The sequence below is a fragment of the Fundulus heteroclitus genome, chromosome 14 (assembly GCF_011125445.2).
Source record: "Fundulus heteroclitus isolate FHET01 chromosome 14, MU-UCD_Fhet_4.1, whole genome shotgun sequence".
NCBI lineage: Eukaryota > Metazoa > Chordata > Actinopteri > Cyprinodontiformes > Fundulidae > Fundulus > Fundulus heteroclitus.
The window spans coordinates 1,101,797-1,117,558 of NC_046374.1; the positions used below are offsets into that span (position 1 = coordinate 1,101,797).

At 39.2% G+C, this 15,762-nt stretch overlaps 2 protein-coding genes across 2 annotated transcripts; one reads left to right on the plus strand and one right to left on the minus strand.

The window, feature by feature from the left end:
* The first annotated feature begins 227 nt into the window (after positions 1-227).
* On the plus strand, positions 228-2,328 carry LOC118556528 (complement C1q tumor necrosis factor-related protein 3-like). Its single transcript, XM_036146913.1, has 3 exons — positions 228-485; positions 578-706; positions 1,959-2,328. The coding sequence occupies exons 1-3, from the start codon at positions 272-274 to the stop codon at positions 2,237-2,239; spliced, it is 624 nt and encodes a 207-aa protein (XP_036002806.1). The 5' UTR covers positions 228-271; the 3' UTR covers positions 2,240-2,328.
* Positions 2,329-3,780: 1,452 nt separating this feature from the next.
* LOC105915711 (E3 ubiquitin-protein ligase TRIM39) lies at positions 3,781-15,423 on the minus strand. The gene is made up of 15 exons (XM_012849903.3): positions 15,396-15,423; positions 12,159-12,195; positions 11,843-12,082; positions 11,295-11,455; positions 11,005-11,086; positions 10,824-10,906; positions 10,631-10,724; positions 10,470-10,558; positions 9,296-9,388; positions 7,579-7,674; positions 7,389-7,492; positions 7,005-7,113; positions 6,726-6,870; positions 6,599-6,625; positions 3,781-5,961 (listed from the first exon to the last, which is right to left on the minus strand). The coding sequence occupies exons 3-15, from the start codon at positions 12,051-12,053 to the stop codon at positions 5,426-5,428; spliced, it is 1,830 nt and encodes a 609-aa protein (XP_012705357.2). The 5' UTR covers positions 12,054-12,082; positions 12,159-12,195; positions 15,396-15,423; the 3' UTR covers positions 3,781-5,425.
* Between the last annotated feature and the right edge of the window lie 339 nt (positions 15,424-15,762).

Here is a 15,762-nt window from a genome sequence, read left to right on the forward strand (position 1 = left end):
TATAACATAAAGCAACACATGAATATTTGGCTTCCTGTTTGTCCGTCCAACAATTGTTGTGATACTTAGCTCTTTCGTTTTTTCTAAAAAAGTGTGCACAAACACTGACCTCAAAAGCTGTTTCATTCCTGCAAAATCCCTGATAAGCAAACAGACCCTTTTCAATGTGTTTTCCTGTAGTTAAACATTAACCAGGTATCTTGAAACCACATGACAAGCAGGACGCAGCAACACATTAGTCACTTTCCAGTCCCGCCGTAACAGGAAAAGGATGAGTGTCACATATTGGATATTACTGTGGTTCTGTGGTCTAACTTTGGCCCAGGATGTTGTACCTGAAACAGATGTCGCCACTGAAACAGGGTCATGCTTTCCAGATATGTGCAAATTCCTCAAAGAGTTTGGGGCCATGAAAGAAAAGCAAGAAGGTTTGGAAACAAGACTCAAGGAGACTGAAACCCAGGTTTCAGAACTGAAGAAGAAAGGTAAAAAAAAAGCCTGTTTCCTGAAAATAATTTAAAATATACCGTTTAATAAATGGAACAGTTCAGCAATTTTTTTAATATTTTGAATTCAGAAGCATCCAAGATAGCATTCAGTGCTGCATTAGGTGGAAATGGGCATGTTGGGACCTTCAACATCGACACAACACTGATATACAGCACAGTGATAACAAATGTGGGCAATGCCTACAATCATCACACAGGTGAGTCAATATTTTATCCATTTTTTTTCTATTCTACATTATAATATTTCTAGTATCAGTTCTCCTTCCTAGAAATGGCACCTTAATATAGGGGAGGCGTTCATGGACTCTCCTACTCCAAATTTGGCCAGGGGAAAGATTCTAGAGGTGGTTCTTGAGGCTTCGTATCTTTGTGTTGGAATTCTCCGCTGTGTGCCAGAGCATCACCTTTTTGCAGTTTTGATTTGAAAGAAGCTGTTGTGATTCAATTTATATGCCATTTTATCCTCAAATATGGGACCTTACCTTTTTAAAAGATGTGTGGCAATAAAAACTAAATGTAATATTCTTTCAATCTTAAATCATTTCTTTTTAAAATACAATATACAATGCCATTCGGACCTTATTTCTCTATTGGTCCAGTAAAGTGTAGTTTGTACAGTTTATACAACTGCAGTGTGTCTTCATACAGCCGGACTAAAACTTACCAAGATTTTTTATCGTCCTTTCTCAGTCATTTATATGTCTGAAGTGTTTGTGGTAGAGGTTGTTTACATTTGGTGAAATTAGGACAGCTATGACGTCGAGGGGAAAAAAAAAGTGCACTTGAGTAAGGTGTGCCATGGATCTGTTTAATCTGTTGTTGATATGTTATCTGCATTCCAGTCAGGCCTATTCCGATTCTTGGTACAAAGTCAAACCTTTTGTTAGTGTGGGTCAGACCACACCTGGGCTGGCCCTGTCCCTGCTTCTGTCTGTGATGGTTATGAACAGGCTCTCAAGGAGCGTATGCTGGAATTGCTGTAGTCTGTCACTGTGTAAAAGGAGTTGAGCCAAAAAGTAAAGGTTTTGATTTTCCGTACTGCATTGAATCTCGCACCTACGATCAGGAGAGATGGACCATGACTGACAAAACAAGATCCTGTATTCCAGCAGCTGAAATTACCCTCCTTTGAAGAGTGACTAGGTTCAGCTATAGACAGAAAGGAAAGCCATTCTTCCTCAGCATCAAAAGAAGTTAGTTGAGGAGTTTGGGCACCTGATCATGATCAGAGTAGATGGATGGTTTTTAACTGCATGGTCTACTTAGGAACCCAAAACAAGTTACAGAAAACCTAGACACTAACAAGAACATTTTTACAATCTAAACTGACATTCTATAGATTTTTCTCTATTTAGTCTATTGTTTTCGGTGTAACTGTTTTGCAGATTGAAATCTAAAAATTCAATCACAGTTTGCAACATTTTTGACATTTTAAATTTGCTTCCTCAGGTATTTTTAGTGCACCTGTTGCAGGTGTATATTACTTCACCTTCTTTTATCATGCTGGAGGAAGTGAACTTGTGAGTCTGGCCCTTATGAAGAACAGTGAGGTTATTTCTACAGCCTATGACCATAAAACATCGCATGACGGGGCTGATAATGGAGGCAACGCAGCATTCCTGCAACTACAGCAGGGAGACCACGTGTATATGCGGCTGATTGCCAGCACTCATGTCTGGGGAAACAACCATATCACCACTTTTAGTGGTGCTCTTCTGCATCCTCTCTGAAATCAACTGTGTAAGAGTTTTAAGAAATAAAGTTGTTAAGAACATATCTGACTGTATATCTCTGAATAAAATTTGCATGATCATGTTAACCTTCCTTGAGTCAAATCCTATTGTGTCTGCACACATGATCAATCATGGTTTCATCAACACTGTCACATTGTCAAGGTCCTGAAGTAGCAAAGCCACAGACTATCACAATACCAACACTTTGTTTGGGCCTTATAATGTATGATCGTAAAGTCTAACCACAGATTCTCAATTGGACTTAGACTAGACCATTCTGATACATCAAAATGTTTCCCCTGAATCTAGTGTCCGGCTGGAATCTCCTTCCCAGCCACAGGCAGACTGACAGGTTTGGCTGAAGAATATCCCTGTAACACCTCCATCTTCCCCCTCCACTTAGAGCAATGTTGTTACTTTGTTACCATGCAAGAGTGTTCCTTTGCACAATATTAATCTGTACATCTTCATATCTATATTTACAGCTAAAGCTTAAGGTCCTAGTTGGACCTTATGATGTAGTTTTCTGAAATGCTGTGTTTCACACCTTGGAATATTCTCAACTCTTCTGTGTTTTCTCAAACACCTTGGTTTTCTATTCTGTCTGGATATCACAAAAGAATCCTTAATGGCCAGTGTGTTGTATTGTTTTAACACACATGAATGTAATGAATAGGCCATTAGCATGTTCCTGCAGAACCTAAAGTTATGCTGAGGAGCTACTTAAATCCTTTGAATCATCTTTGGATGAGAAAGGTCTCTGAGCCATGCAGGACGCTGGCCCCTGAGAACGGGAGTGGGATTTGTTGATGCTACAGGAGGAGAGATGGCAATCAGGCCTGGATGCAGTTAGTGAATTTGAAACCAGCTTTCCAAAAAAATTTGTCAGAAAAATAAAAACATGGCTTGTGTTAAGAATAGTGCTGGAGAACCTGACATTCAGTCAGACACAAAGTTACATTTCTTTTTAAAAGGTTTATTGAAAGGATGAGTTGTGGCAGGAAAGCAGAACCAGACTCGTTCAAGTGGAGGTTGAACCAGACTAACCAGAACCGAGGATGAAGGCAGGGACTGGCCAGAGTTGATTATGTAGGCCGAGGAAAGCCAAAGACAGGCAGAGCTAGCAGGTGGATCCCACAAGGAGCAAAACAGACTTGAGCAGCACGCATACACTGGAACCAAACATTTTTAAATCAAATGTCAAAACTAATGATTTGTTTAGATTGGCATGTACTGTAGAACCACAGCATTCTATTCCTGAATTTCAATCTTCATTGCCTGTTCTTTGGATGTATGTTTTGTTTTATTTATTTCTGCATTTTCTGTTGTTGTTTTAAATCTAAAGCACTTTGGTTGCCTATATTGGATGTGTAAAAGGCTACAGGATATTATCAATTGATTTAATTACTATCATTGCCACAAAGTTCATTAGGTCAAAATATCTAATCAGCTACTTGAAAACCTTAAAAGGGATGACTTAAAAAGTCTACAGGTATTCATCGAGTGCATAGGAAGCAATAACAAAACAACCAATGGCGTGTTGACATTGTAGCTTTATTGTCACTCCCACATTAGCTGTCGATGCTGGTTGTATTTTTGTGTGCTGACAGGGCAGACATTTTTTTTTATTTGTATCCACAGGAAACCAAAGAAACAACAACATTTTATAGACAAATGATGATTAAAAAACTGTAATGGTAAGCAAACAGTTAAGTTGGTTAATTTGGTAGCCTAAGAAGTTGATGCTGCATGGGTTACCAAAACAAGGTATTTTAAGTTGTTTTTTAAAGTAAAACAGTTACTTTATTTGGAACTTCTACATTACGTACTCCTAAACCCTGTCTAAATAAAGTTAGAAGAAAAAGTATTTCCTACTATACATATACATTTTCCCACATACATATACATTTTCTCACAATAAGTCATAAATCTGGGAAATAAGCTAACAATGTTTCAAATACTCTAGTTAAGGAATGTTGGATGTTAAAGCGTTAAGTCACACAGCTTTATTTGTCTGCAAAATATATTGCTTTGATTATAAAAAAATATATGTCACAGCCTAAACTCAACCCAAAAAAGTGTTTACATCAGTAACAGTTATTGCTATTGAAGTGTTTTCAAGAACAGTATATTGCCAGTGTTGGTACCGTAACTTGCCCTTTAAAGTCAGTGGTTAGCCGTGCCTCTAATAGTTTGGCATTATCTATCCAAAACTAACGTGTTTTGCTTTGTTGCTATTTATCTAAGGCATAGAACATAGACAAGGTGATATTAGATGACTTATCAGATAAGCTGTATGGTCATGAGGACAGCCTGCTGATGGCATTTTTAAAAGGTGCTACTTCACATTTCACACTATGACTGTAACCGTTTTGGATTACTGGAAAATACAGTATTTCCATATAGAAAACATGTTGTTCTTGTATGTTGTGAGGGAGGGAATCGTTTCATAGCCTTAGCTGGCCAGCCTGAGTAGTGGTGAAGCTCAGCAGCATGCAGGTGAGGGGCAAATGTGCCTTACTATGCTTCAAGCAACTAGAGAAGGTCCCTGTACATTTAAACCATTGGAATGATGTGGGGGGAAATGTTGCCTAGTTACAATCGACCCTTACCTAGTCCTCAATGAACCTTATCTACCAATGTTGTGGTTTTGAAATTGGTCAATTTAGGACTTACTGTAGATATGGGTTAGGTGAGTAGTTACTTACTTGTTGCAATTTACTAACTCATAAAAATCAAGGCACAAATATCTACATGAATGGCCTGTACGCTCATCTTTCTCACTTTGAAGAGTGGCTGAGACAACGGGGCCTGTGGAGCATCATTTTTACACTCCATTGAAACGTGATGACATGGATACCTATTTAAAAATCCCCACACACTTGGATCAACTTAAATTGCAAAGTGTACATTAAAACATGCTTTGGTTGTATTCATTTGCCAGCAGGTAGGACACCAGTGATTTTATAAATGACAGCTAATCCATTACATGTTATTTTACCGCCACTGAATTAATACACTCAAGTTGAAGGTTGCATTTTTCTACATTTTATATGGTAAGAATATCCTACTGCAATATATTATACTTTTAAAGCTTTTTACACGTATTTGCCAGAGGTGCCTATTATTACATTTTGAACTCAGCACATCTGTATTGTGCACTTTACACAATGAGCACTGCTTTTACACTGCTGATATAATCAACGGATCGGCGTTTTTGTCATTCATCTTAAGATGTGGGCTGAAATATGGAAAAATGTCATCACGGAACAAACACTCTGTAAAGGAAAAAATGTGCGACCCCTTTGTCACGTCATAAAACGACACGACACCTTCCTCGTAATCGACAAACACTCCAACCTTCTGGGGATTCTCCTTCAGAGGAAGGCTTGTGGGGGGTACCGTCAGAGCTGCGTACTTTCTGCCTTCAAAATGCACAGCCACCCAGTAACCGTTGTCCGGGTTCACCTTAAGGATCCCCTTGCGGTTTGCACCGCGCCGTGCCACACCCAGATCCCAGCCTGTTTTGTTTTTCACCTCTACTTCCCAGTATGACCTCCCACGGTTCAAGCTGTTGACCCCGAGTACGCTGCCGAACAAGTCGAACCTCTCCGGAGTGTCGGGACTCTTCAGCTTCTCACCTCCATCTTGTACTCTCTTCCCGTCTTTGGACAGTACGAGGCACTGATGGGCCGTGGCAGAATCCAGCTTTACATCCACTGTGGTCAAACAGAAAACAGCAGAAGGGTTAGAACCAATGAAATCCTGCTAAGAATCAGGGATGGAAGTAGACGCCAAGGGCTATTAGCTTCAGTTTAAGTTATTTTACTATATGAAGTAAACTTGATATAGTAAAATGAAGTGCCTTGAAAAAGTATTTGGCCCCTTGCAGGTGTTATTTTTTTTGTACTTTCCTTAACCAAGAAAGATATCTTTAAAAAGTAAAATTACATTTACAATGGGGTCCTGGCCAATATGACGGAAACTCAAGACAATACTGAAATACAACTCACATAAAACATCAAAGGCCAATAATCGATACTGATTGTGTCAGCAAACGTCAATGTTCAGCTCCTGTACTTTATTTAAAGACCATATGATGTTAGATATGAAGGAAGAAGGTAAAAAATAGCTACAAAGCAGCGACAAAGCAGATGAGCCAAACTTCACATAAATGTCAAAGTTCTCTGACAGACTGTCAAGACTATTCAAGCATTATAAAGAGGCATTTATTCATGAGTTATAGCTGCTAATTCTGAATTTAAAACATTTAACTGAGATAAAAAGCAAACACAGGCGAAATCTTTAAAAGCACTGTATGTTCTGACTTAAATGTTCATTTTTTGGCATACACACCTGCAAATGTGGCAATCCTCTTGAGCTCTGTGGAAATAGAAGTAAATTACAAATGGAACAGAAGAAGCAGCGAGTCAAAGACAGAAACTGAAATAAAAACACAAATTGCAAAAAACAAAAGATTCACCGAGGGATGAGAGGTTTTCCAAATGCTGCTGGATCTCTTTCATCATGGTTGATATTGTAGCTCTGAGGGTGCCAAACGAGAAGGAGGTGTCGATATTTAGATTGTTCACCTCTTCGGAGTCAGCCGGGGCTGGAGGTGGAGAGGCCTGTGTGTTTCAGAGGGAGGTGTAAATTGGACAAAATCAAGATTAATAACCATCAAGGAGATGCAAAAAAGGATAAGACTTAATTTAAAAAGAGCTTTTTTTATGCTAAAACGATAAAAAGGGACTTCCCCTACCTGCAAGTCTGGGTTTCTGTCCAGTTCATCGATGGAGATTTTAAGTCTATCAATCTCTCCTTGCAGCGTCTGCAGAAGATTTTGTGCCTCTTTTTTAACTTCTTGTCTCCTAAGAACAGAACGCCTGAGGCTGTTAGTTTAAGTGAAACAGAATATGCTCCATCAACTCTAAAAAAAAGGGTCTGTTGTGAAGTCATGTTTGCACAGTATTTAAACCGAGCAGTGTCACATTATTGCACATCTGCCATGCGTTTCAGCGGCGTAGGATGCTACAATGCTTAAGGGAAGTGATGCTCCATCGTCATAGTATGCATTGCTAGACCAGCCCACTTACACGTCATGATTCAATGAGGTGAAACTATCACTGAGACAAACAGGGCTGACCTCTTCTCCAGAGGCTCCAGGGCTTTCTGCTGAGCGTCCTCCACTGCTCTGATCACCTCTGAGAACACCGTGTTGATCTGCAACCACTCGGCATCCAGACTGCCCTGAAGACAGGGACGGAGACGTACAGTACAGTAAGTTTACGGAAGTTTAACGGAAATCCAGCATGGCAGCAGTCTCTGCAGCTCACCTTGCAGCTTTTTGCAGCTGATCTCACTTCAGCCATCTTTTGCTCTCGGATGTAAATCTTCTGCTGTAACTGGACCTTCATCATGTCGTGTGTTGCCTTCACAGAGGGCAAAGGTAAAAGCAGAAATATTCCTAAGTGACTAACAGAACAGAAAGCAGTGCCATTCGACAATCTCCTCCATTACGTGTAATTGTTTTGCTCCTACTGTTTGCCTGTTTTCTGCACTGGATTCACAAAGCAGTTTGCACTAAATACACATAGGAGCATCCCTACCCATCAAATCATCCAATGACAGATGGCAGCAATTTGTACCTATTATTATTTTTATTGGGTCACAGTTGTTCTCTGTTGAGCTACAAACCTAGCAGTTGCTGAAGTGTTGAAAATAGTATATAAAAATGTTTGCTTTATTATTTTATTTCTAATTAACCCTTTCAGTTCCCATGACTTTTTTTCTTTGTTTTTTTTTTACTTTATTTTTGCATAATTTTGGTTGAGTGGATGCCAATGGCCTAACATTTGGCCAGTTATATTTGACTGGAGTATTGTTGTATTAATGTTTATAAATCAATAATTGGTGCAGCAAAGTGTAAGACAGATGGCTAAGGCATTATGTTTTACTGATTTATCAAGAAATACAAATAAGCATCAACTTGAGTTAAAACTTCAACTGTAAAGTTATATGTAGTCTGTATTTAATCTTTACAAATAGAATACAAATGTAATACATTTCATAAATATGTTCAAAAAAACTTTTTTCATCCTAATTTGTCTTCTAAATATCTACATAATCAATAAAATAATGATCTTTCTGTATGGTTTCTGTAGTGAGGCACGATCTGTACACTTGCTCACTTCGTCTGCCCTGAGACATGCAAGCCCCTCAACTTGCACAATATAGATAGAGCTTTTTCAGAAAGCTAATTTTCTAATCTGTTTGTTGAGCTCAGCTTGGAAAGCATCTGTTGGAACTTTCATCGTTTCTATTGTTTGGATTCTGTATTTTAATGAAGCAGCAAAATAATTTCAATCGCAGTTCAGGGAATTAATTTAAGTAGAAAATAACTTGCAAATCATCAGGATCGATTCTTCCTTCTGCAACATCTTTGTCCCAATTTGTGATGCTGACAGGACAGCACAATTCCTTTTTTCCCCTTTTATTTTCTCTGGCACTGAAATTACCACCAACTTGTATGAGTTCCTCTTTTCTCAGCACAATGTTTGGCATCCTGCATACATTTAGAGTTAATTTGCTCTGACTGTGGCTGTGAGGTGAATAATACACAGAAATTCACACATAATTCCTCATCTAAATGGGGGGCGAACTGTCAGCACAGTGAGAGATTGTATGTTTGTCAGATGTATGTTTGCCCAAAGTTTCAGAATTAAAAGCACACACAAGTGAGTTTAAACTGAAAGGAGACACAGTGGTGTCATAAGAAACCTAAAGTCAACCACACACTGGCAAAGACGATAAGTAGAGTTTTTTAAGTTAAACAAAGTCAAGACTAATATCCAATCTTATGTGCATGCTGTCATTTCATAGATCATAAACCAAGAAAATATTGCAATAATATTAGGATAATCCAACAAATATAGATGTAAAAAGCTCAACATTGATGTGACTGTATAAGATAAATTACATATAAAAAATGTGATATATCTCAATCTACTTGTGTCACCTTGTATGATATATAATATAATAGACATGTTATACCTGCAGACGTCTTTCAGCCTCTCTTTCCTTCTCTCTTTTATCACTTAGGGCATCGTTGTCAGTATTTATCATAAACTGTGCGTTTTTGGAGGCCTGTATGATGAAAGGACAATTATTTCAACATTAAACAGCAAACCAACATTAGACTGTTTTATTCAAATCTGTATTAATTGATGAGAGGATAGTTATATGGTCACATATCACAACAAATTAAATTGTTAGTCAAATGGTCCATGGGTTACAGACGTTACCAGAATGGTCCAGTTTCACTGTACCAGATTTTATTAAAAAGGTCAATCTACAGGTGAGGCTTAAGCTTTTTACTTAGGAAAACTTTGGCAATGGGTTACAAACTATGACCCTGTTCATGTATATTTTTAGAAACGTGGTTTTATTAATTATGCCAGAAATAATGTACTAAAGAAAAGAAAAGCATGTCTGGGAGTGATTCACCAAAATAAAACCGAAGCCTCGAGTTAAAATGAAAGTTGGGGCCAAAGGAGCCACCAGATGTCACTGTGGAGCTCTATGCTCACTTAATCAGAAGAACAGGATCGTTCTTTATGGATTCATACTGTATAAGACCAATTCCATTAAAAATAAGATTCTGTTATAAACATTTGTGTACATATATCTATGTCTTTGCCAGAATACTGTCAAACTCAGCAGGCTAAATCCTGTTGAGGCACCATGAATTTGGGACCAGCCCACCAACTTTTGTTTAAATGAGGAAGATCTGAAATCATTGTGCGTATGCCCAACATGCTCTCAGTAGACAGCCGTGGGGCACAACTTGTACGGCCCCAAGCTCAGATCATCCTGGAATAGAAAATACTGCATAAACGTTACATTTATGTTCTGTAAGATAATGTGCAGCCCAGACGCACCAAGGAGCAGCACAGCTATCAGGTTAGTAACCCACGTCTGCTGGTGCAGACCCCCCTAAGGGCACGAAGCCACCCCGAGGCCCCCAAAGCCCCACCCCAGCAGGGGCCACAGACCCCGGACCCATCAGACTTCCCACTCCAGGTACCCCCCATGCCCCCAAGACCCAGGCACCCCCAGAACCAGCCACCACTCCCAGATTAACCACTTAATTCAGGAGAGGGGTGCAGTATACAGAATCAATGTGACTTTGAGCAACACTCTAAACTGCATCAGAAAGTTGCCATACCTTGGGGTCAACAAAGGAGAAGTCAAGCATTCGGCTGGCCTTGTCTGAGAAAGCAGAACCTTGCTGGGAGCGTGGTGGAGTCTGAAAAACTACACAGGAGAAATATCGATTGCACAATAAGTTGCTCCAAATACATTAAACATAGTGTTTATGACACCTACATGATGTGTCGGACTGGGTTAGCGAGATTTGCGTTGGCGCTGAGCTCATCTGAGTGGTAAAGAAGTCTGACTGGGATATCGCTGGCATATCTCTCTGCCGACCAAAAAGAAGTTGAGATGTCAGGAATCACTTTTAAAAGCACAGTTCCATCCACATGATTCTAAAAAAACTTTAACTCAGAAAAAATTGTACCTGGAAACCAAATTTGAACTCAAATGTTTTAGAGGTCCTCAATTTCGCAACCAGTTGTTGAGAATCTCCTTCAGCATGGAGCACTGTAGGAGAAATACAATTGGATGGTATAAATTAAAGCAGCATATGTTTTTCCATCTTGTGTCCTGTTATAATATAACTGGCAATACTTTGTACGTACTTGGAGTGTACATGTCCTGTGCTGGGACTTGTGTGAGTACAGAATTCATTTGAGTGATGAGGTTTGGAGACATGAACACGCTCTGTCAGACAGAAGTAAAATATGTTTCTTGACTCTAATGTTAATCAGACAGTGGATTGGTAGGATTAGATTCCTTTATTTAACCAGGTAAAAATAAAATCTCATGGAGATTTAAACCTCTTTTCCATGAGGGACCTGGCCAAGACAGCAGCTCAAATACACATTGGCATGTTTGTCTATCAGTTATTAGCATCTGCATTTGAGTATACCTCCTCCTTCACTGGAGTGCTCTGTACTGCCCAGTTGTCCTTTGGATGAGATTGTTCCCATTTGTTGCTCCAGAGGTTCTGGTTTCTCTCTGGGACTCTTATTTCTTGTGGCGCATATCCCATCATCCCCTGTTCAGTTCTCAGGTCATGGTAAGTGGTTACTTTGAAGACAAAGCAGATACTTATTGGATAGGGACAGTATGATTTCAGTAGGGACAGTATGGTCTTAGTAAAATAAATAAACGTACTTTCAAATTGTTGTTTGATTGTAATAATTGTATCATGATTTAGGTTTTTGTTTGTTTGTTCTGGACTTTTCCAGATAACAGATTGTTTTAATTTACCCTGAGACTCTATCATAATGTTCAGGCCTGCATTCGTGTGTATTGAATAAGTTTCGGACAACAACGTACAATAATTTCTTTACACAACTGAATGCGTACAAAGGAAGCTAAGGTTGTTAAAATAATCTTTGTCCAATCATGATAAATATCAAGCTTATTTAACTAAATTAGGAATGTGTTGCCGCCCTGATGTGTAGCACTGACCAGACTTCGCAGGAGTCCTGTAGATATCCGAAGATATGTCCTCTATTTTGATTAGACTTGGTGGGGTCAAGGTCTGTGGAAAGTAACTAAACAGTTTGTGCTGTGGGATGTGCATTCCCTTCGGTGTGCATCCCTTCTTCCCCTGGTGAGTCCTCAGGCCTTGGTAGGTGGTCACTTTGGACCAGCCGCAGTGGCAAATCTGGAGGCTCATGTCGGACCGGTTGGGTTCAGATTTCTGGCCTGAACGAAATACAGAAAATTAAGTTCTTTCCACCCACATGGGCACACCTGTATCAAACCAATGAATAATATTTACCTTCTTTGTTGGGTCTGTCGAGTCTTCCCTGAAGCTCCTGTTTACACAAAACACTTCCTAAAACACATTTTAGGAAGAGAATAAAATCTAGTTTGAAAATTTTAATGCACCTTTGAGGTTAAAATGAGGCTGGATTGGCCCTTTTCATTTAAACATGCTTAGGTACAGTCATTTATCAACAAACAACAATTTATTGATTTTTATGCAATTTAGCATAAGGTTGCTTTTTTAACCTTATTCAACGTTGTTAGGGGAGGTGATTTTGAATCATTCATAATTTTATGTGGATGTCCACAAAATCTATGAAAAGTTTCATTCTGGTACATGTGGACAAATCTCTCTCCTAGATGGAGCACCTTAAGGAGCTACTATTGTACTGCTGTGTTCTTTTTGTGTCTCTCCTCCGTCTTCTCAAACCCCCAGTGTTTCGTGGCAAATGACCGTTCACCCTGAGCCTGGCTGTGGTTCTGCTGGAGGTTTCTTCCTGTTAATGGGGAATTTCCTCTCCACTGTCTCTAGAATGAGGGATTCCTGAAAAGTCAACGACACAATGCAGGTGGCCGTCTACTGCGGCTCCATTCGCATACAGGAAGAGTGAATGCTGCAAGTCAATAACTCGATGCAATCTGCTGGATTTCCTTAGATAGGAACCAATCTGGATGATTTGATTGAATCGCCTCTGTAATGTGCCTTGAGATGACGTGTTAGAAATCGGCTCTCTATAAATAAGCCATTTTGATTTAAACTTCAAACACTTTGCACAGGTAGTTTCAGTATGTATTAAAAATCATATCCATCTCAATAAAAATAGTATTTATTAGTCTCAGATCTTTAAATATTTGCATGGATTGCATAAAAGGAACCAGATGATCTTATTAGGAATGTAAATTTGTTATTAGAATATCTATATAAACAACTTAGTTTAAAACCGAATTATCATTTTGCATCTAGTCAGACAAACAATTACTAATTAGACTATTAATAATCACACTAATATAATGATTGATAAACTAAACATTAGCTCTACCCACTTAAAGGAAAATATGAGTGGGTTGGAGAATGAATGTTGAGATCACCATGAAGAACACAGGCAACCATGACCTTGGGTCAACTTTGGAACATGGCTCATCAGATGTACCCGAGTAGTTGAGACTTGCAAATATATTTTAAGGGCATAATATTTCTTTATGTTTTTTAACTCAGGTTGAGTGGGATTTCCATAATGCAAATTTGGTTAACCCTAATTAAATATGTTTAGTAATCAGTTTGGACCACGACAGAAAAATATATTTGATTTTATGGACTTACTTATGTTGGTCAGCTCGTGCTATTTTATAAGAGCTCTTGAAACAAAGTGTGAGTTGAGTTTAAATTGTGATGGAAACCTGGATGCGTATGGATGTGATTTGTCTCCCTCTACTGGTACTGATTGTTTTACAGAGACTGGAGTAAAACTTGTTGCACATTATACACGTTTAATTAAACACAAACTGCAGAACAAAAGGAAACAAAGAACTTCCAGTGAGGACACTATGTAAAAAGACAAAGAAAAACAATAAGCCTCAATCAGCTGAATGAACTTGCAGCATCAAACAAAACACACACTGACATGGTAAAAGAAAAAAATGTAACCCTTGTTCATCGCCTGTTTGTTTGCCTTCATTATGTGTACTTTGAACCAGAGCGGCCATGGTAACACTCTTTAAATCTTTGAATCTTTATTTGCTAGGTAACCCAGGCAACCCAGATTTACTTTGCGAAGCACATCATAATGAAGTGTAAAAGGGGACCATATTGAAATAAATGTTTGAAGGCTAATTATATGCGTCTGCATAAAAAACAGTGAAAGAGCAAACACCCTTTAGGATGACTGCTCCATATTTGCTAAGGGACCAGACTCCAAATGTTTACACAGTTAAATAAGCCAACCAACTTCTCAGTCTACATTCCAATGAACATCCTGACTCTGACCAGATGAGGAAGCCATGTTTCAGTGGAACGGAGTTGATCATATTCTTGCATCAATGTTTACATTTCATGTCTACTGTGCTGGTTACCCATTCTTTCTCCTAAAATTGCCCTGTTTTTAATCTAAATCCATCTTACCATCATCTCCGACCAACTTCCCTTAACATAGCATCCCCACAGCATGATTCAGCCACCACCGTTTTACTCTAAGGATAGTATGGTCAAGATGATTTGGGCTCATCTAGACCAGAGGACCTTTTCCTAAATATTTAGGGTGCCCCTTACATGGCACGTGATAAACTGCCAGGACCTCTTATAGATACTTTTTCAACAACAATTAATTTGGTTGGAGGGGGGGGGGGGTCTGTCTCCTGATTATTTGACCTTTTGAGCTGATTGGTTGGATGTGATTTAGAGTTAAGCCTATCAGAGTAAAGGGGGCCAAATGCAAATGCCCGCCACACTTTTCAGATTTTTGTTTGTGACTTTATAAAACCGTGACTCGTTTACCTTCAACTATAAGATGTTGTTTTATGTTGGTCTGTTGCATAAACTCCTAAAAAAAATATCCCTATATGTGGATGGTACTTGACAACATGTGAGGCTTTTTTAAATCACTTACTGTACCATGCTGAGTTGAGTCTTACCCCAATTTATCATTTATTTCCAGGGGTGGTGGGGCACAATAAATGTCCAAACAGCCTTTGCATTCATCAATAAGTATTCAACATAATGCTTAATTGACAATTATTTGTTGTATAAATATTTCTTCTTCTCTTTGTTTTAAAGCAGGCCTGTTGAAATGCCCATGAGGTGAACCTTGTGAGTAAACACACAGGTGCGGTACACAATCCAGCCCTAACTGGACATTGGACCTGCTACAAAGAATCATTGTCTCTGCTCTCTGGATTCTGCATCTGATTTGTTTAAGACGGAAAGCAGACGCCGCTCCCTTGAATTTTCGAAGCTCTTACTTTAAAGTTTCTTCCACCTAGGGACAACGTGGCACCTTGTCCTGTGTGTCACATCGGATCAAGAAGTCACATTTTTGCTCTTCCTACTTGCTAGCACATACAGCCTGTATAATTCTGTTTGCCTTTTCTATTTCACTGAGTGCCTATCCAAGGATGTTATCACCATTTAATGATTTGTGGCCCTTCGTTACCAGCAAAGCATTTGTACAGTTAAACAAAACAGTGCTATATGTAGTCATGTGAAAGCTTATAAAACAGATTTCCATGTAAAGCACCAACTGACGCAGACACCTACCTGACGCTGCCTCCCGTCTGTGCACGTCTGGGAGATCTGATTCCTCCTCTCTCTGCCTCTCCTCTTCTGCTCTGCCCGCTGAACGCTTTCACTTTCATTTCAGCAACAAGTTGAGAGCAGGGCAAAACTTGCTGAAGTGCTAAGCAGTACCTGTTGATCATGTGTTCCAGGGAAAAGTTTCTGAAAGCATTCCGGTACTCCCCCTCTCGTTGGCAACAACTGCAGTCAAGCGTTTGCAGTGCCTGTCCGTCACATCAGTTATTCTGCTGCATATCTTCCAAACAGTTCCTTGTTTGTCTCTTCACAGAATATCTTAATGAACTTTGGGGATCATCTGGATGGCTTTGACAGATGTGAGATGGACCTT

Excerpts from the sequence above, each read along its gene's own strand:
- LOC105915711 (XM_012849903.3), bottom strand. The coding sequence starts at position 12,053 with ATGAGCCTCCAGATTTGCCACTGCGGCTGGTCCAAAGTGACCACCTAC. Across the intron at positions 10,907-11,004 it reads ACAGGACATGTACACTCCAA|TGCTCCATGCTGAAGGAGAT; the intron begins GTACGTACAAAG and ends TTTCTCCTACAG. Across the intron at positions 10,559-10,630 it reads AACCCAGTCCGACACATCAT|TTTTTCAGACTCCACCACGC; the intron begins GTAGGTGTCATA and ends TCTCCTGTGTAG.
- LOC118556528 (XM_036146913.1), top strand. The coding sequence starts at position 272 with ATGAGTGTCACATATTGGATATTACTGTGGTTCTGTGGTCTAACTTTG. Across the intron at positions 486-577 it reads TTCAGAACTGAAGAAGAAAG|AAGCATCCAAGATAGCATTC; the intron begins GTAAAAAAAAAG and ends TTTTGAATTCAG. Across the intron at positions 707-1,958 it reads TGCCTACAATCATCACACAG|GTATTTTTAGTGCACCTGTT; the intron begins GTGAGTCAATAT and ends TTGCTTCCTCAG.